This window comes from Monodelphis domestica, chromosome 1, assembly GCF_027887165.1.
Source record: "Monodelphis domestica isolate mMonDom1 chromosome 1, mMonDom1.pri, whole genome shotgun sequence".
Taxonomy (NCBI): Eukaryota; Metazoa; Chordata; class Mammalia; order Didelphimorphia; family Didelphidae; genus Monodelphis; species Monodelphis domestica.
Genome location: NC_077227.1, coordinates 466,734,219 through 466,754,204, shown reverse-complemented (window position 1 = coordinate 466,754,204; position 19,986 = coordinate 466,734,219). Strand labels below are relative to the sequence as shown.

General features: G+C 47.0%; 2 protein-coding genes across 2 annotated transcripts in view; one reads left to right on the top strand and one right to left on the bottom strand.

The window, feature by feature from the left end:
- Nucleotides 1-2,767, top strand: part of DDX31 (DEAD-box helicase 31) — a 93,458-nt gene extending 90,691 nt beyond the window's left edge. The window contains exon 20 of the mRNA XM_001370914.4: nt 1,778-2,767. Within this exon, the coding sequence (XP_001370951.1) occupies nt 1,778-1,925 (148 nt within the window). The 3' untranslated portion in view covers nt 1,926-2,767. The remainder of the gene's footprint in view (nt 1-1,777) is intronic.
- Nucleotides 2,768-7,189: 4,422 nt separating this feature from the next.
- On the bottom strand, nt 7,190-19,980 carry BARHL1 (BarH like homeobox 1). The gene is made up of 3 exons (XM_001365210.3): nt 15,712-19,980; nt 10,800-11,022; nt 7,190-8,468 (listed from the first exon to the last, which is right to left on the bottom strand). Exons 1-3 carry the CDS (start codon nt 16,175-16,177, stop codon nt 8,174-8,176), a joined length of 984 nt encoding a protein of 327 aa, XP_001365247.1. The 5' UTR covers nt 16,178-19,980; the 3' UTR covers nt 7,190-8,173.
- Nucleotides 19,981-19,986: the final 6 nt, after the last annotated feature.

Sequence of the window (19,986 nt, the reverse complement as noted above, 5' to 3'; positions counted from 1 at the left end):
AATTATTTGTCCAGTCACACAGGAAATACAATCGTCCAAACTGGCATTTGAACCCAAATCCTCTGACTCCCAGCCAGTGGTCTTTCCACTATAATATGTCACCTTTTGTTTGGTTTGGCATTTTGGGTAGAGGGCAGGAGGCAAGAAGCCATGAGAACTAAGGGTAGCCATGTTGAAGACTTGTAATCGTCTCAAATGAAATGTTCTTCAGGAGTAGCCACAGATCTCATCTCTACTGTCATGACAAAGTGAATAATAGAAGTTGTCGTCTGAAGTTTTCCTCTTCCTATCTCTCTCCATTCCTGTCCCCCACAAATAACCTTAAAATTGCTTTTTTCTTAACCATCCAGATAATTGGTTCTGATCTTCATTCTGGCAGTAAAGACAGACAGTAAAGCTTCTCAGACAACATAATTTGTGCCTCTATACAAAAAAGGACTCCACTGGAACACAGATCAATATATCACAAATTTCGATATGCCACGCTTTGAATTGAGTCCTTTGGAACATAACTACATACAGTAATAATCTGACATAACCTGGTTTTATAACCGTTTGTAACTTATATTGTAAAACAGGTGTTAGCTGTCTCTTCTGATCCCTTTCTTATAAAGGGTTTCCACTTTACTATTTAGACTGCAAGTCCAGGCATTTGTCTGACATTGGCTTCATCCTAGACGGAAGAGGAAAAAAGCAAAAGCGGGGATAAGGGCATAGTCTTCCTAAAAATAGACAATATTCCCTTAAAACGTAGGGAATTATTGTAAAACCAGCGGGCACTAACTAGGTGCCAGTGATGGCATTTCCATCATGCATTGTGTGTTTTTAGTGGTCACCACTGCTTTTGAAAACAAATTTGAAACCCATTCGTGTGTCTTAAGAAACATTAAATATTTCACTCTGCAGTTTATGGAATCATTTTCTCTATGTTTGATTGAACTTCTACAAATTTCCCTCTCTGATCTCCTGATCAAATGGCAAGGCTACCGTCTTTTGAAAACAGTTACTGCAGTTCAGCAGCTGAAATTGATTTTAAACCTTTGGCATTTTTCAGTGCGGATTACTGCAGGAGAGAGACCTCCCTGCAGTACCCCAGGCTCGTATGCAGTGCTGGGAGGGCTGCAGTTGTGGCCAATATTTGAGACGTAAACTAAGCTTCCCAAATGTACCCTGGGACTTGATTTTGAAGGGACCGAAAGATTAAAAAAGCCCTCCCAGCCCAGTGAAGAAATGCCTATTAACTAACCTACTCAGCCATCTAGACCACGGAAAGGTCTGTTCGAAACACCAGACAGCCGTCTTCACTGTCTCGGGAGAGCTGGAGTCCTCCTTACTGCTATCTGTGGATTGCTAGCAGTGAGGGACGATTATTTTTTAACCGAGTTGGGGTTAGTGTGGTTGCTATTAAAGTGTTTTTATTACTGAATGTTGTTGAGTTTTAGGGTGGGCTTTTTTTTTTCCTTTGGCAAACTGCTGTATCATACACCTCATTTGCCATCAGCCTGTGTTCCCTTTTTTCCATGAAAACAACAGTACAGAACAAAGCCTCACTTTTAAAAATGCCATGATATTTTGCCACCGTTATGAAAATCTGTCAGCGCCGTATCTAATCTTCTGGTACAGAGAATATCAAAACAAGCACAATTGAAGGGATTGTACTTCTGTTAATACAAAAATGTCAGTTTCACAGCCTCAGAACCAGCCGCCTTCAGCCTACCTTGGAATGAAAAAAAATAAAGTTTCTTTTCTCCCCCTCCCTGCTTTTACTCTTCCCTAGGCCTGACCTTCATAAGAAGACCCAGAGTAAACACCGCCTTGCTGAAATCTTGCGTTCAGAATACTCAAGTGGGATGGAAGCTGGCGACGCCAAGGTCAAAAAGCAAAACAAACATGGAAAACCCAGCAACCACGCACTGCAGAGCTGAGTTGGAGCTCCCAACCTTTGCTGTAGGGAGGGAAGAAAAGAAAATCTGGCTCTGGGAAACACTGAAAAAGCCCCTGAAGACATCCTGTATGGGCCAGTGAGACTTAGCTATGACTTCTCAAAAACTGCCTCTGTAGATGGGACAGAGCCTCAAGGTGCATCTTGGAAGCTCTGAATTGGTAACTGTCCAATTTTTGTCAAAGGAACCTTATAAAAAATAAGCAGGTTCCTCTTTTCCTGCATACCAAATTTCAAAACATTATAATTTTACTGACTCTTTCATGAGTGGAGCCTAGATAGAAACCAAGGGAAGTAACATCACAACCACAATTAGCTAATTCGTTGATATCTCCATTCATTCCATTGCTACTGAAAGTTGATCAGGCCTTTAAATGAGCAAGTTATAAAAAGAAAGTCAAAAGAACTCCCCATCCTGAGTCATTGGACACAGTTGGATGTGCTATACATTAAAAGCCTACTGTGGCACCAGCTAGCCCCTGAAATGTATTAACCCTGTTGTCACATACCAGCATCTTAGCAAAGTTCCACTGTTTTATTTTTGTACTATTTGATGCCTTCAGTCTTATTTGTAAAGCACAGCTTGTGACATGAAGAGTAGCTGTGTGACCTTGGGCAAAGCAGACCCTTTTCTGGACCTCAATTTCCCTATCCATAAAGTGAAGGGGCAGGATTTGTTGATTTCTAAGGTCTCTTCCAGTTGTTAAAATATAATTCTGTGAAATGGGTGTATATAAGAAATGTTATTTATAAAAACTCCCTTCCCCAATGCATGAGACTGAATCATTTTGTAAAACGAATCAGAAATACAGTGTTGTGGCAATACCCTGAGCGTCCCTATTTTCTCTAAATATTTTGCTCTAAATACAGTGTCTCTTCTATACTCCTTGCCTTATTCACTCTTCAGTGTTCCTCAGAAAAGGCATTGTTTCAGGGCTAATTGATTTACTGTTCTCTATTTACCGATTGCCTTTGAAGTCAAAAGGCACCAGTGCCCCTGTGTTTTTCTTCCCAGTAAAACCCACAGGGTTCCACTAGAGCCCTGGTTTTCTTTGTGTTGTGACCTGGGGCACCGCTTCCCCATTGGGTCTGGCTGCAGGGCTTGAGAGAGTCCCTTTCTCCCCTTGAGGAGTATTGATTTCCCAATAAATGTAATATCTAGAGACAGGAAATTCTAGAAAGGGTTAAACATCTCAGCGGTTTCCTTCATGTTGAAGAGCTCTCGGCAGCAACTTGACTTGGGCATTTCCTGGCCATCCTCCTCTGTGATTTCTCAGTGACCATGTCTAGATTTTCTGTGACAAAATTCTGAGATATTCCCGAGGAAATAGCAGCCTTGAATTCACTAACTGACCAGGAGAATACTGTAAGCTTTGAGAAGATTCACATTCACCAAGCGATAAAGGAGAAAGGGATAGTGGGCAATCAGACTCAAGGCAAATGTCATCTAGAATTCCACAATAGAAATGACTCAGAGTGTGAGAGGTAGAGTATGAGCCTAGTAAAAACCGATCTTCTGCATGGTGAAAAATGTGACCTTCTCAGAGTCAGCTGTCACATCTGAATTAATAGGGACCCTTGGTAAAATTTATAGCAAGAATAATAGTAATAATAACAATAATAATAAAAACCCTGCAGCACATGTCAAAATGACTTTGGGCAAATCCGCCACCCTCTTTTATTTTGATGCTTAATAGTTCAAATGATTTGGATGAGAAAAGAAGGGATCAAACTTTTTATAGACAAAACCCAGCTGTGTGGGAAATAGGATTAATGCCAGCGATTGGGGGTGATCAAAGGCAAAAACCTACGTATTTTTTCAAGGATTCATTCCATTAAAGGATGAATAATCATAAGATTATTCCACATTCCTGGAGTAAAAAAAGCCATAACTATGCAAAAGATATATGTGTATGTCATCATGTGTGTACATCTATATCTTCAAGCTACAAACCTCAATCTACTTTGCTAATAATGGCCTAAATGTTTCATCTCACATTAAGATGATGTCTGGGCATCTTTCTGAGCAGAATCAATATCTTACCCCCCAGTTAATAAAGAAACAAGGATTTAGCAGATTTAAGGTTAATATTATCTAAGTTGAGATAACCTTAAAAATAAATCTTTCTCTTATTATAGCTCATGAAAGATTATACATTTCAGGCATCAATTAGGCAAAGCCTTTGCCTAATTCCACTGTACATATTCTAATTTGGGGTGTATTTTTAATCATCTCTTTTCTCATTTCCCAAATTTGTCTCTATCATTCTCTGCTGTGCTCCAGTTTCTCATATTTAAAGACTCACAAAAGTTGGGCGTTTAAGGAACTGTTACAACCTACAGTTCTTTTCCCTGGAGGATTGTATAGAATTCCTTTCCTGGTTCCCAAACATCTTCGTATTTGCAGCCCCTAATGGTTGCAAATCTTCAGAAAGGACCCTCATTTCTCATTCAGTGAAGGGCAAAGAACCTTTGGCAAAATAGGTGCCTGTGTGTGATCTAATTAAGTCAGTGCTGATGTAATGCAAACATCGACTTCCATTCCTATAGAACCCAAGTTCAGGCTAAACCTCAGCAAAAGAAAAAATTCTACAAAGCCCTGTGGGTTCCTTTGAATTTTTTTAGGAAGCTAATGGAAAGGATGAAGGAGAGCCAGTTAGTCAGGTGAGTGGAAAATGGCTAATATCCCAGCTTTCCAGGTTTTAGTTTCTTTACATTTAGTCCATGAAAATCACTAAGATTCCAATGTTATTTCTCAGTGATAGAGAAATGAGACTTCCCTTTCCTCATCCACTAAAAAGAAAACAAATGATATTTGGTTTCCAGTTGTTTTGGAGATATTATATCATATTCCTTCTCCAAAGAGAGCCTTACTCCCTCTAGCAAAATTCCCTTTTAAGATCCTTGCAACTTGTCTGCTGTTGCTTTGGGGATGTAGGGGAGGATTTAGGGCTAGGCCATTTAAAGTCAGTTTAACTGGTGACAGTTTGGAGCAACTTTAAAGTCCATTTGACTTTCCTCCAAAATGTCCACAGGAGCTTTTCTAGCATAGATTGTTTCTAGCAGAGGATTCAAACTTCCTTTAAACTTTGCATCTTCCCTGCGAGGGACTCCAAGGTGTGTGTCTCTGGGGGTGTCTGCGTGTGTTGTAAGGAGAGGACTGGGGAGAAGGTGGACCTTTTCAGGAGCTTTCTTTTTGCAAGGCCTGCTTCAAAGGCCAGCACCAGGGTCCAGAACCAAGAAACCAAAGTGAATCTTTTAAATAGATGAAAGTAAAATACCTGCTTTTTACCATAAAGGTTGTAAAGTTATTGCAGATAGGAACTGGCAGGACAATTTTAAATATTGTAATTATAAACTTGTCGGGAAGCCTTGTTCTTCATTAATGTAAGATATGAAATCGCCTCTAAGGTACAAGGACAATTAAATAGTTGAGAATATGTCTGTGATTTACACTGCTGCTGTGTAAATGTAAAGATGGTTGCTCTATTCTATCTCCTTCACTTTCACAAAATGAAAAGCACACCAGTGCAAGTTGTCCTTTGATAGATTTTTAATATGATTTTAAAGAGTTTTGTTTGGTCTCATTCTTATTCAATGAGATTAATTTAAAGCACTTATCCCCTGGGTTTAAGTCAATCCATGTAGGATTTGGACAGGGTTTGTTGCATGGGGGGGTTTTGTTTGCAGGAGGCTATGAGAGACTCCTTTCCCACTTCATTAACCCTGAGTTGGGGACAATCCCCCCATCGCCCCCCACCACATCCAGAGCCGGGGATTTACCAACCCCCATTCACATGCAAAAGAAGCCCAATGCAAAGGGGCTGTCTTGACTTAATTAGCTGCTGTGCATTTTGCAAAATTATAATAATACCCTCACCATACTAGGGAAGAAAGAGAGGTGTGTGTGTGTGTGTGTGTGTGTGTTGGATGGAGTGGGGGTAGGAAACAGTTGCAGACCAGGAGCTGGCTCTGGTTTTAATGAGGGTCTGTAGACTACAGTTTTCCCCCACCCCTCACTCCCCTCCAAAGCAGTTTTTCATCTCCCAGATCTTTCCTGTCAACAAAACTGGAAGGGTCTCTGGTTATTGTTCCGCTGAAAGGCGATTCCCAGCCCTGGATGTTTCTCCTTTCTTAGTCGGCTGCCTTCCCCCACCCTTAGCATTTTGAGGGTCAGGGCGGCTGCAGGTTGAATGCTGGACAGTGGATGGGGAGAAGGAAGGGGGGGGGCGGTCCACGGAGCACCTGCTACCTCCCCAGAGATGAGAATGATTTCCCCCTGAATGTGGGCACAGCCTGGAGTCTGGCTCAGGGTTTAAATCCAGCCCCCTTGGGATCCTGGCGTTAGGGTGAGGCAGAAGCTAGCGGGGAGGGCCAGAAAGAATTGCCGCCCTTCCCTTTTATCCCAAACCTGATCCCAAGGGCAAATGGAAAGTGTGAAGGGAGCCGACTCGGTGGAGCATTGCTAAGGTGCGTCAGGTTTAGTGGAAGCGAGCTGGAGATCTCGCTATGAATTCCCGCAGGCAGCTGGAAGACGCTAGACTGAGGCAGGGCTAGGAATAGAGCTCAGCCTTCTTGGTCCCCAGGCCCAGCGCGGCTCCACCCGCGGGCTGACAAGTTAGGCCAGGACCGGGAGGGGAGTGACCCGGACGGGGAGGGGTTGATAGTGGGCAACGGGTGCTGGGGTGGGGGGAGAGTGGGCTCCGCCTCGGCGCCCATCTGTCGTTCCCCGCGCCCGTCGGGTCCCGGTCACCAGCTGCCGGCGCATGGTCCGGGACAGATGAGCTCACTTAGGGAGGGCGGATAGCAGCCCAGCCCGCTGCAGAGCGAGCGCCCGGACAGTGACCCCCTTCTCTACAAGTCGCCCCGTACCCCTCCCTCCGCCCCCTCCTCTCCCAGCCTTGGTCCCCTGGAACTCTCCTTCTTGGGATGAGGGCCCCAAATACCGGCTATGGCAGGAAAAGAAAGCAATCCAGGACTGACCAGGATAGGAGGTTGTATGGGGAAGAAATCAGGTGAATGGATCGAAGGAGAAAAGAAGGGGGAAAGGAAAGGAGGACGGGAAAAAAGGAAAAGGGCCAAGAAAATTGGGAAATGGAGGGAAAAAACGGAAATGAAGAAAATGCTTTGTTGGTTGGGGGGGTGGGGTGGGGGGCGGAGGCCAACCTGTAAAGAGCTGGCCAGCAAAGGGCTGGAGGAGCAGAGTACTAGGCAAAGAGGAGGACAGCGTGCACGGGAGCAGGCTGGTGCATTTGTAAGAAGTTTATTTCGACATTTAAAAAAGAGAGAGCGCGCGAGCCCAACGGACCTGGCTGGCCCAGGGGCCCGGGCTGGAGGTTGGGGGCTGCAGAAGCAAGTCTTCTTGGCCCCTTCCTGCCACGCCCGGGAGCGGGGAGGCGCAGGCTACAGACTCACAAATTCACGGACACGGTCACGGGCTCATGGGTCACGAATAAATAACTTCATATACACTTTACACGCGGTATATACAGCTCGGCCCGGCCCGGTCAGCCTCTCCTCTGGGCCCGGCCGGAGCTCCCGATGGGGGAAAGGGAGAAGAGAGGGAAGGGGGGCTTCACTGTACAAGCAGCAGTTCGCGTTTTCCTCCCTGCCCTCCCCACTCTGCGGGGTGCGGGGAGGGAGGGGCAAATATACAGCAGGAGGCCTGGAGCAAAGGGAATGGGTCAGAGCAAGCAGCTCAGGGTTCCTTCATCCACCCACCCACCCAAGCTGGGGGAAAGGCAGGGGGAGGAGGCGCCTTATGGGTCATATTCCCGGGAGATTTAGGAGCACATTGGGAGGGAGTAGAATGGGGGGGGGGGCGGCAGGAGAAATGTATGCACAGAGCCAGATACAACCCGGCTAGGGCACACTGACCCCAATCTTCAGCTGGTTTGAGTGAAGCAGGGCGGCTGAGAGAGTTGGGGATGGAGTGGGAATCAGCCACTGGCCATCTCTTGGAGTATTGACCCTTGGCCCTTTGTGGGGAGCTGTTCTGGAGCGATGAGGGGACTGGGAGAGTTTATGCTCTTGGCAGGGAGGATTTTCAACACACACCTCCAAGACAGGGCTCTGGGTGAAGGATGTCTCCCCTCCGGGCGCGCAGCGAAATCTGTTCTCCCTTGCCTCCTCACTCTCCGTATCAATGAACTGGGGTGAGGGTTGGAGCTGCGCAGCCCACGCGGAGAGGGAGGACTAGCGCCCGGGGTGGCTAAGGCTGGGGACTGAGGCTCACCGGGGCTGTGCCGCTCGCGGGAGAACGCCCGCGAGTGGGGGCAGAGGCGGGGGCGGCTCGCTGGCTCCCTGGAGTCCGTGGATAAGGATGCGGGGCACCAGAGGTCTCTGCAGAGCGGGTGGAGGAGCGCTGGGGCCCCGGTACAAATAGAGGGCTGCGCCAGGGTCCAGATTGGAAACCAGACTCTGCGGATAGAAATAAGGCGACGGGAACATCCGTTGCAGTGCTGAATAATTGCCTGCTTCTGCCAGCAGCTCCAAACCCACAGCCGTCTGCCGCTTCCATTTGGTTCTGGGGATGGAAATAGAGACAGCGTCGGATAAGGGAAGTAGGAGCCTAGACGCCAACTCTTCGATCCTGCTCAAACAACCCCAACTATCCCGGTCCAAATTAGAAGCTGACGGTGGAGATGGATCGGGTTATAGGCCCAATGAATTCAATTGAGCTCTCATTAGGAGAGGAGCTGGAGTAGGGGAGCAGAGGAGGTGTTGACCAAGGGTACGAAAGAGAGGGAAAGAAGCAATAAAAAAGGGAGCTGAGAGAGGAGCTGAGAGACAGGGAAAGGTCAGGAAAGGAGGAAGAATTCGGGGTCTGATAACGGGATTCCCTGCTCTTAGTTGGCTGCCCGGAAAGACAGAGGGAGAACAGGAGGGAGAGAGCGGTGGAAGGGCCAAGCAGAGGACAACCCGTTTATTACAGCCTCCTGTTCTGATGGACTTGCTCCTAAACAGCAGAGCAGACATATTTACAAGAATGATGATAATGATGATGGCAATGGTGATGATGCAAATAATCATAGGACCCGAATGAACAAAAGCAAAACTAATTCCCAGGAGCCTCCTGCTTCAGTTTAATGCCATCCTCTGAGACCCACAGTTACTTTAGAGAGGGGTCATGAGGGATGAAGAACAGAGCAGCTCCATTGCCTGATTTCCAACCCTCTCCAAATCAGGGGTTTGGAGTGTCCATCCTGGCCTGCCACCCCTGTGACTAAGGGGAAGTAGGCTGGAGAAGGAGATGTGAGACAGGAGCCCAGTATCTTCACCTTCAACCAGGACCAACGATCCTGGGGAGTATGAGGTTTGAGGCAGATTTGGCACCAAAGATTTGGGAGTCGAAGAGTTAGAAGCTCAGAATTGACCAGGGGAACTCATTGCCTACTTGTCCTCCCTGGGTAGTGGAAGTAGATGGAGGTAGGGAATGAGAATCTGCTAGCCCCAAGTCTCCTAACAAAGGCAAGGATTTCTTAAGTCCTGAAAATCTGGTCAGAGAGTGAATTCAAGTTTGTGGGTGGTGAGTTGGGGGTGCCCTCTGTGACAGAGCTGAGCCCTGGGGTCACAGCACCATCCCTAGATCTATCTGTTTGTGGGTCCCGTGGTCTGGGGCTCCAGCAGCACCAACCCAATTTCCCTCTCTGAATTATTCATCATCATCATAATTGTGTAATTACTGTAACCGCCCTTAATTATTGATGCCTGGAGCAGTAATCGGTATTTATTATTAATAGGTCGATGTGTTATTTGCGTGTTTAAGGAAATCGCTTTTCGGCTGAGACTGAGGGTGACACTGGGAATGTCTTCAACTCTTAGGTCGTCTGTAACTCTGCCCCCACCCCCCATACAGATTTGGGTTCACACCTTTTTCTCAGGAGCTGTGTGTGTGTGTGTGTGTGTCCTTCACAGTGTGGTTGGTGGGTACCTAAGGACAGTGCTGAATTCTCTTCTTTGGGAAAACAGACCTAGCCAGGTAGTGCATTATCCACCAGTGCACAACCGGAAGCTAGGATAGGAGTCCAGGCCTTAAAATCAGACCAGAATTTTGGCTCCATCTCTTCCTAGACCCTTGTAGAAGACCCACTTCCAACTGACCCGCCTCTGCCTCTGTTCTCTGTGTTGCTCTCAGTCTTGATTCCTGTTCTGACCTCTGTTTATCTCTTCTCTCTAATCTGGGTTTACCTTCGGCCTGCTCTCTATCCCTACTATGCCACTGGGGATGGGCAGCTCACTAATTTTCACCCCAGGATCAGGAGCTAGGGTCAGAGAGGTCAACCTACAGACCCTCCCAACACTGAAAACTCTAATTCCTGTGTGACTGAGGAAGAGGTGCTGGCACCTTGGCACAGCAGAAGTGGTTGCTGAGTGCTATCTAGAGACTGAGGGTCAGATTGAGGGTGAAGAGAAGAATAGGCAGAGTAGGAGATGGGACTGGGAGGAGAGCATGATGGTGCCGTGTGTGTGATATGTGTTGCCTGTCTTTGGGGTGTTGGTGCAACTCTTCTGTTGTGTTTAATCCGTGTGTGTGTGTGTGGGGGGGGTGATGTCTGGTCTCTAAGACCTCAGAGTTCTCAGTTCAGGTCCTGGCCTTTTGGCATATTAGTCAGAGAACCCCAGATCTGAAGCTAGAAGTGTGGAGCCTGAGCGGTGTGTTCGCGTGGTTTTGTCTATGGGCCTGCACATAATGATGGGATATGGAGCCTGTGTGGTGTAAGTTTTGTCTCTGGGTTGCAGTGGATTGATGAGGGGTGGGTTGTAGTCAAGTAGTGGCTTTCAGAGCAGCCTCCCCCAAACCAGGCCCTGGAGGTCTTCTGGCCAGTGCCCCGTTGAGAGCCTCCAGTCACCTCACCTGCGATTCTGGTACCAGGTCTTGACCTGCGTGTCAGTGAGGTTGAGCGACGCGGCCAGCTCCATGCGATCCTGCACGCTCAAGTATTTCTGCCGCTCGAAGCTGCGCTCCAGCTGCGCCAACTGATGGTCCGTAAAGGCAGTGCGAGCTTTACGTGGCTTCTTCAGGCGCACCGGGGGGCTGTCCCGGGAGCTGGAAATTTCTCGGTCGCCTTCTTCTTTCACTGAGGAAGACAATCGGGGAGGTTAAGACAAGATCTACACGTTCTGACAATTAGTTACTCAGCTTGCCGTCCTTTTTCGGGAAACTCGCGCAAAACTAGCCCAGAATAAGCAACCCGAACCCCGCAGCCCAGCCGCCTTCCGGCTGTTTGGGAGAATTTCAGAAGTTATTGATTTGTTTGTTTTCAAATGCAACTTCAATTGCTTGTTTTCCTTTAAGAAAGTCTGGATTGATCCCCTACTCTTCTACCTAGGAATATCTGCATTACAGTTTCCAGAACGAACAAAGGTAGAAAAAGACGAGCTGGAAGCTCTCGGAAAGAAAAAGGAACCAAATCTTGGGGAAAAGTTCTTCACAACTTTTTGCTTTCAGCGACCTCCACGTTCTTCCTTTCTTTCTACTGCCCTGCGGAGTGGGTCTTTGCGTGTGAATAGAAGGGAGAGTCAGTCTCTAGAGCACGATCCCTCCACTCTGTTCCCCTGATTCTCCAGCTCGGAGCTGGGGATGGATGGGGGTAAATTAGGCAAAGGACAAGACCTCAAGTAGGGAGAGTGAAGAAAAAAAAAACAAACAAACCCTGAAATGAAACAGATGTGCTTGTGAACTCACAACCCGAATGTTCTCTTTCCAGCCAAGCCGGGCGACCGCAGGATCGGCTGTGCCTCGAAGGGTCAGGGAAGCGCAACATTCTCCCTCCTTCCCACCCCCCAGGGGGAAAAGGATCATAGGATCATCTGCATAAAGGGCTGGGTGATGCCAAATTAAATGGAGAATCAGAAAACAGGGCCGAATCCTCAAGGACGAATTTTTCCTAATTCTGTGTAAGATCAAATCCTGCTCACAAGTCCATCCCCTACAGCAGCATACACAGAGGTCTCTGTATTTGTCAGTCACATATTACACCACATGCAAATGATATATTGAAAAACATTATGTACTCTGAGGTTTGAGCTAAGAAAAATGGACAGCTATCACATCAAAGGGGAGATTAATGATTAGCTACATAGATTTTTAGTTTGGTGCATACAAATACATAGTTTCGGAAGGCGTTTATAGAACAAGATATTATAGCTGAAAGGACCTTAGAGACCATCTAGTGAAACCCCCTTGTTCTACTGATAAGTAAACTGAGGTTGGACACTAATAAGTAACTATTTGTATTATTTAAATATATATACGCATGTAGTTTAGAAATATTTGGCTACAAATAAGCACTCATTTTACACAAATATATTGGATAGAAACATATAACATGTATATTATGTGTGTCTGTATAATATCCCAGAAGCAGAGTGATATTTATGGCATTAGGAAGCATATTGGTATAAAAATATGGTTTGTGGGAATGTCTATGGTATAGTACCCACAAACACTTATCTCTTTCCTGTCTTCTCAAGTGTGCTGGCTTTCAGACATTTCATTGCTTTACAAGAGGGATGCTCTACAGTGTACACTCTAAAACTGAAAGTCTGTATTCTCTCTTCCTCTCTTTCTTTCTCCTCTTCATCCCCTCTCGCTTCCTTTGTCTCTCATTGCCTCTCTCCTTCTCCCCTAAAGCGATTAAGTAACCAAAACGGTTCCTTTCCATAAATTGACGGGGAAGGTAGAGGAACAACATCCCTGTGTTCAGTCCTTTACGCTGAATTTCATTGTGATCTGCTTTAGTAGTGACAGGGCTTGAGCGGAATAAGAGTTGATTTCTCTCTGTAGGGAACAATAATCCGGTTAATTGAGCCGCTAGGGAGAGAAACTCCTCAACTGGAAAGGCAGCGGCTTCCAGCCCAGGAGAGAGCGGGGCTCAGCACGGACCTGAGGAAAGAGAACGCCGGGGAAAGCTAGATGAATGCCTGGGAATGAGGCTGGGAGCTGTCGAGAAAAATCTGGAAGAAAGAGGACACGTACTTTAAGCTATCCTATTTGAGAGAAGGAAATGAAGAGCTGATGCAATTTTCTGGATACTTTTAGTCCCAAACTTAATATTCCGGAGGAAGCGGGTGATTTCCACTTATCCAGATTGGCTGTCAAATCCGACGGCTGGTTGCTTCAGTTCTTCAGTGAGGTCCTCACCTAGAGGCTAGGCGAGTATGTGTGTAGTGTTACGAGGAAAAACGGGCTAAAGTTTTAGGGGGCAGTTCTCAAGGCTTCCTGCCTGCTTGGTGACTTGCAACCAGATTCGGCAAGTGTGGAAGTTGGCTGTGTAAAGGGACTCAAACTGCAGAAATTAGTCCCAAATTAGTCGCTTTCCCTTTCCTGTGTCATTTTTAAGGAATGTATACCAAGGCGCAGCAGCCTGGCCCAAACTGGAGCTGGCCTATTGTTTGGAAGCTGGGAACAGAGGAAGCCCCAGCCGAGAGGCGCTGTATTTGTCTCTACAGCTGGATCACATAGTTTTTCCCAGTAGCTTCACACAAATATCCATACCCTCGAGATCCATTTCCTCTCCTTAAAAAATTGCACTTACTTACACAGCAAGGGGGACTTACTTGTAAGGGGAAACCTCTGGAACCTCGTAATTTTTTCCTGCAGGCTGGACTACAAAGGAAATCCCTTTTAGGGTATAAACGAATTCTGTCCCCTTCGTAGACTGGGAATGCATTTTATATTATGTATTTCTTTCCATCTGCCCTTCATCCATCTCCAGAACCAGAAACTCTCTTCATTAGATAGAAACGGCCCACGCAGCCGTCACCCTTAGTTCCCTGTTTCTTTTGGTGTTTCAGTCCCCAGTATTCTTTATTTGAGCCTTCAATTCCATCCTGAGATGAACTCACAAGTACTCAATAATTTTTTAAATTGAGTATGCATATATCTATTATATATTTTACATCTGATATAAGCACAACTTCACTCCAACTAAAGAGAGTGATAATGGCATGGATATTATAATTTTCAGAATCAATTTTCATCTAAATTTGGCAAGGGTGCTAAAAAAAGGAATAAGATTAGCTAGATAATACTTCTTAGTTTAACTTTCTCACAAACATACAGAGAGAGACAGAGACAGAGAGAGACAGAGAGACAGAGAGAGAGAATAGGGGGTTTTGTCTTCACTCTGAAGTCTGGAGTTGGCTATAAACTTCTGCATTCAGGTCAGGTCCCTTTCTCTAAGGCCAGGCTTACTCCTCTGAAAACAGTTCCTTGGCAAGAGTAGAGCTGGGCATAGCACAAAAACGAAAGCTTTTCCTGATTGTTACTCACATTCCTTGAGACTCCCTGCTTGGCAGCTCTTACTTAACTTTATTTCTTAGCTCCTCTAAACCCCTGTTTACACATCCCAGCCCCAGAGGAATTGTCTGGTGATTCTTCCTGGGGAAGGAACTTGGGAAAGGGTAGATTGGAGAGTTTATCTTGATAGGGGGTTCTACACCATATAACATGATTTCTTAAAAAACAAACGCGTTCCTCTTCCCCCCCTCCCCCAAAGCCTTGGGTCCAAGGGTGAACACATCTTTATGGATTTGCAAGCTTTTAGGAGAGATTGAGGAAGGAGCACAGATATATGGACTCCGGGGAAAATAAAGGGAACTTTAAAAGGAAATTCCATCCTGAAGAAAGGGATACTGAAATTGATTCTGAAGTGAAATGGGAGCTCCGTGCCGCCCACACTTTCAGCACAGTTACCAGCGGGAAAGGGACACAGATCCTTCTCTGCAGATATTTCTTTCTGAGGCTTCTTTTGCCGTTTTCCAGGGTTTTGTAGAAAGAAACCAATGTTTCTTGCAGGAGCCCAGGTAGTTGAAAGGTAATGAAGATGAGGAGGGGAAACCATCATAAGGGACTTTCTCTTATTCCTTTCTCTCTGCTCTTACTCTTATTTTCCTTGCCACTCAGCTCCCGGTGAGGTAAAAAGGAAGAATAAATTAATTGAGACAAGAACGAAAGTTATGAGACTGCCTTAGGAAGAAGCCAAATGGAAGGGAGATGAGATGATTAAAGACAAGCCGAAAAACCGTGTTTCTCCAAGGCCCCTGAATTCAAAGTTCAGGTCCTATTATAATCAAATTCAGTTTAAAAAAAAAAAAGCTACCTTGTTCTTTTAGGATTTCCCCCTCCTCTGGGCCCTCTGGTGCCTACTCCAGTATCAAGGTACTCCCTAACCAAACCACCCTGCTACTAATACATTTCTTTGAACTTGATGATATGGTTGGACCTTCTGTCCCCTAAAGTGACCGGACAAGTAGAGCAACTAAATGCCTATTCTTTGATGGAAATGTAGACTGAAGTCAGAGAAGCTGTGGCCTTACCTGGTCTCAGTGGAAATTCTGGTGTGGACACAGCCTACAAAAACTGCTTTCTAGTTTCACATAGGATAGTTATATCAAATTCGTATGTCCCCGGACATTCTCGTCCCGGATGCCACCTTTTTTGAGTCCTGGGAAGGGACCCAAAAACTGTCCCAGTGGGTCAAATGTCTCGGGAGGAGTACTCTTGATTGTTTCATAAGTTTGCCTCCTGCTCTGCTAAGAGATTGATCTGATTACGTTCCTTACTTTTCATTTCCCCTCAATTGGATTTTCTCGGTGGGAAAAATAGCTTCAAAAAGATGCCACTCTGTTGATCAAGTGTTTAGGCTCCTCTTTTAGGGAAATTGGAAAGGGTGCCCAGCTTGAGAACGGTTGTTTACAGGACTTTTGTGACTACAGTTCCCTCCACCCCCGTATTTTAACCTTCTCACCTCCATACTTCTTACCTTTATACTCCGAGTCTGAAGAAGAGTTGCTACCGCCTTTGTCCAGTTTATCTCTAAAGTCCTCTCCAGGCTTGGCCGAGAGGCGGCCCCCAGGCTCCTGGGCTGCTGGCTGCCCGTTGCTGGAGTAGGGTGCGCAGGCGGCCAATGGTTTGCAGTCGGCAAGTATGTCCCTGATCAAGAAGGAGGAGGTCACCGAGCGGGATTGGGACGGAGCTGACAGCTGCCCGGGCTGCAGGTGGGAATCTAAACCCTGGCCAGACCCTCCGCCCGGCCGTGGTGCTCCTGTCTCCAGACAGTCCCTTCTTGGCGAGGCAGGAGATGAGCATCCGCTGCTGCCTTCGGATCGGGGGCTCAGCTCCAGGGGTGAGCGGCAGTCCCCGATCAGGGGGTCCCCCTTGGGAAGGGCGGGGCTGCCTGCTCTGTGAGAGAGGATGGAGTCGATCCCAAATCCATTGGAGCCTTCCATAGCCAAGCCGCTTCCTTTCCTCCCCAGAACTTCCCCACCCACCCACCAACCCCAGCAGCCACCGCCCCTGCCCCTAGCTGAGGGCTGGCATGGGGCAGGCGGGCAGGGAGCTGGCGGGCACCTTGGACCAAGTTCAGCCTTGGGGGAGCCGGGGAGCTCTGGGCCAAACGCCTTTGCGCATTAGATCCACAAGGGCTCAGCGCTTCTGCAGCATCTCGAAGAGCTGCGGTGCCTGAGGGGGGGTGGTGGGAGTGTCGGGGAGGGAGAACTAGGGATAGGGAGGGAGAAAGCGTCAAGTTTGGAGGGACGGAAGGGAAAGTTTCCGGCCTACGTTTCCCTTTGACAAAAAAAGAAAAGTAAATGAAATCTAAATAAAATAAAGGTTTGTAAAAAGAAAGAAAGAATAATAAAAAGTAGTATAATCAAAGCCTTCTTCCGGATGCGCAGTTCACTGAGAGCTGATAGTCAGCACCACGGACAGCACTGTGTCCCAGGCGCCCAGGCTGCCAGCCGGTGAAGCGGAGCGCACCTGACGGCATCAGAACCTTGGACAGCAACAGAGTCCAGGACGCTATCCGCTCCACCTGGCCCACCAGCTCCTACTTCCTCGACTTCCGTAGCCTCCGGTGAACGTTTCAGCACCTTAGAAAGAAGTTCTGGCAAATCCGGGCCTCTCGACTGCTCTCCCAGATTCTCGGTGCTAGTGCGCCTCCCCCCCCTTCTTTTAAAAAATGAACTTGAGTCACTTTTTTCTTTGGCGTTCGGTTTTTTTTGGGTGTAATTTTTTTTCGATTTGTTGTTTTTTTGTGTGTTTTTTTTTAAAGGGGGGACGCGCCCACGTGTCCCAGGAGCGGTGGCGCTGATTGGTTCCGGGTGATTTTGGGGGTGATGTCACGGTTTCGCAAGAAGAAGCCTGATCCCCTTTCAGCTTGATTAAAAGAGACACTGAATTAATTACAGTCCAGACCCAACTGTTTACCGGCGATTTCCACACGGTTTGCTTTCATTAGGCCGCTGATGAAGCTTTTAATGAGGGGTGATTAGCCAAGGGGGGTAAGGGCTGGTGTGTGAGGAAATATGAAGCTGCCACCGGTGGGCTTGGGTTGTGGGGTTTTTCGGGTAAGTTTTCTCTAATCCTTTCCCACAGCCAGCCAAATCACCAGTCCGTAAAGCTTTCGTGGGCCCTTACTTATTTTCCCCTCTTTCTCTCTCTTCCCTCTCCTGTCAAAGGCAGTGTTGAGCTGTCACGGATAAGAATTCCTTTCCCAGGAAAGGGGGAGAGGGGAAGTTTTAAAAAAAGAAAATAAGTTTGTTTTCTTCACTCTCTTCCCTATTCGGCCCACAGCTATTTTTAATAGTTTCTCGTTTTATGTACTGTGCCCCTGCTCTTTCTCTCCTTTGGTGCAGTGGTAGGCAAGAGGAGTTCGGTCCTAACAAAAGCTCTTCCTTCTGTTCCGGGTGGTGGCAGGAAGGGTTTGTCCACATCCAGAAGTGGGGTTAAGTGGTAAAGAGATCCCCTACTCGGGTATTCCCGATTTCGAGGCGCTTGAGACAGACTAGGCTGAAGGAAGGAGAGAAGTCAAATAGACAAAAGAAGCGAACCGCCCCCCCACCCGCCCCCAGCTAAACCACGCTCCCCAGAGGCTGAGAGCGCTTTTGTACCTCTGAATATGAGAAACCAGAAGAGTGCGTTTCGGTGTAGCTCCGTTATAAGGCCCAGAGCCGTAGCTCAACCGAAGGACGATCTTTATACTGTATCATCGTAGGAAACGGGGTCTTTTTGGTGTGTCTCAACCTCCCCGTCATACATACTTTTCAGTTGGTTTCGAGGTGGGGGGAGGGAAAGGGGGGAGCGGCATTTGGAAACACCAAGTGTCTTCTCCCTGAGGAAACGTGACCTAAGTCCGGAGCAATGTTGAAGACAGAAGGCTGATTTGTGGCGGTTGGGGCCCTAAAGCTGTCCCCTAGACTGATATCTGAGAGACTCTGGAAGTCTGATGTTTGCCAGGGAGTCCCGGGTGGGAGGCGCTCACGAGAGAGTTCAGAGTCTCCTCCTAGCTGGTGATGGAAAGAAGAAAAAGTTTTCCGCGGATTGCGCTTCTCCCTCGGTGCTGGGACAAAACCCTCGCTGATTTCCACAGATATGGAAGCCAAACTTTTGGAATGGAGATTCAGCGCAACCCGGTTAAAAAGAAACTTTTTTTCCACTCCTCCTCAATTCAATTTCGTTCGATAGTCCTCAGCTTCTGTCGCCCAGATCTTTCCCCCTCCATCATCCCCCCAGCAGATTGGAAGCGGTCATTCCTGTCTGACCGAGGGCTGTGAGGCTGGGGGCGGCTCCCAGGCGGTGGTAGGGGAAAGGAGGAGGCCCGGCTGCAAGCTGTTGGAAGAGGGAGGGGTTGGATGGGAGAGGAGGACACTGTGAGCCGGGGGACGGTTGCGGGCTGCTCTCGGACTCCGTCAGCCACTGCTGTTCTGAGAGCCCGCTGAAAGAGCTAACACGAGTTTTTATAGTTGTTTTTGATGAGGACAAAAAAAGTAGAGTCTGGGGAGCTTGTTCGGCCTATTTGCTCCCAGTTTTCTATTGATCCCAGACCACACGTCCTACCTAGAGGCATTGGAGTTGCTCCCCTTGTGATGTCAGGATCCGAATTATAAAACTTGTTACAAACGGGGGGACTCCAGAGCCACCTATGTTGTACTGGGAGAGAATGTCAAGCACGTTTTCGACATTTCCTCCGACCCTCTTCCTTTCTCCCCCATCATGCCCTTAGCTACTCGTACTTATCCAGCAAGTTAGAATATCTAATTTAGAAGACATGTGCCCTTGTCTCCTTTCTTGCCTCTTCTTTCCAAATGGAACTCCAGGGAAAGTTAGGACATGGGGAGGCTAAGGGTGTATAGTTTCAGAGGAGTCCAGCAATCAGAATATGAGACTTTGAGACTGGCTACCGTGAATTGAAAGTTTGTGTCTGTGAAAAGGCATCATGACTAGATTTCAGACACTCTTCCCAGTTTTAAGGGTTCTTCTAAACTAGAAAGTCTTCCCTATGAGTACTGGATCATTATGAACACCAAATTATTCTTGGCTGTAATAGCAAATATAATCTGAGTTAATGGAATATTATTTCTCTTCCTCCTTTCTCACACTTATATTTCTCTCTGTTGAGCAGTATTCATCTTCAGCAGCCCAGCTTCTGTTTTTCTACTCAGCACTAGCTTCTCCCCTTCCATCCCTCCCAGCTGTATCCCCCACAGTGGAAACTGATAGAACTGCCTCCCTAAGAACCGGTGGAAAGCTAGAGGGAAAGAGGTGTCTTTTCTTCTCTGACATCCCTTCAGAGCTAAAGTACCAGTTTCCCAACAATCTCCAGCATATTTCACTCCATATAGACACTATCTTCCCTCCAATTAAATTAAATCCATTTCAACAAGTATTTCTTAGATACCTATTGTGGGCAAGGCACTATGCTAGGCACAGGGAATACAAAGACAAAAATGAAAACAATTGCCCTCAAGGAAATTATGGTGAAGAACATGTACACAGGTAAGAAAATAGGAAGTAATTGGAGGAAGGTTTAGGAGAAGGACTTACAACTAAGGGGATCAGGAAATGCTATTATAAGATTTAAATAACCAAATGTCCATCATTTCTGGCAGGAGCCTGTCTGACTGGTAACTATTAAGTGTATTAATGCCCAAAGAATTTATCCCTGATGGCCAGCCTATTAGTGGTGAGCCTCCCCTTCCAGGGCTCAGCTTGAACACCATTGCTAGTGATGGCATTTAAAAAAAAAAGAAAAGAAAAT

Coding starts and splice junctions, on each gene's coding strand:
- BARHL1 (XM_001365210.3), bottom strand. CDS start 16,177: ATGGAAGGCTCCAATGGATTTGGGATCGACTCCATCCTCTCTCACAGA. Junction 11,023..15,711: donor TTCAGACTCGGAGTATAAAG/GTAAGAAGTATG, acceptor TGTCTTCCTCAG/TGAAAGAAGAAGGCGACCGA. Junction 8,469..10,799: donor ACCTGGTACCAGAATCGCAG/GTGAGGTGACTG, acceptor TTCCATCCCCAG/AACCAAATGGAAGCGGCAGA.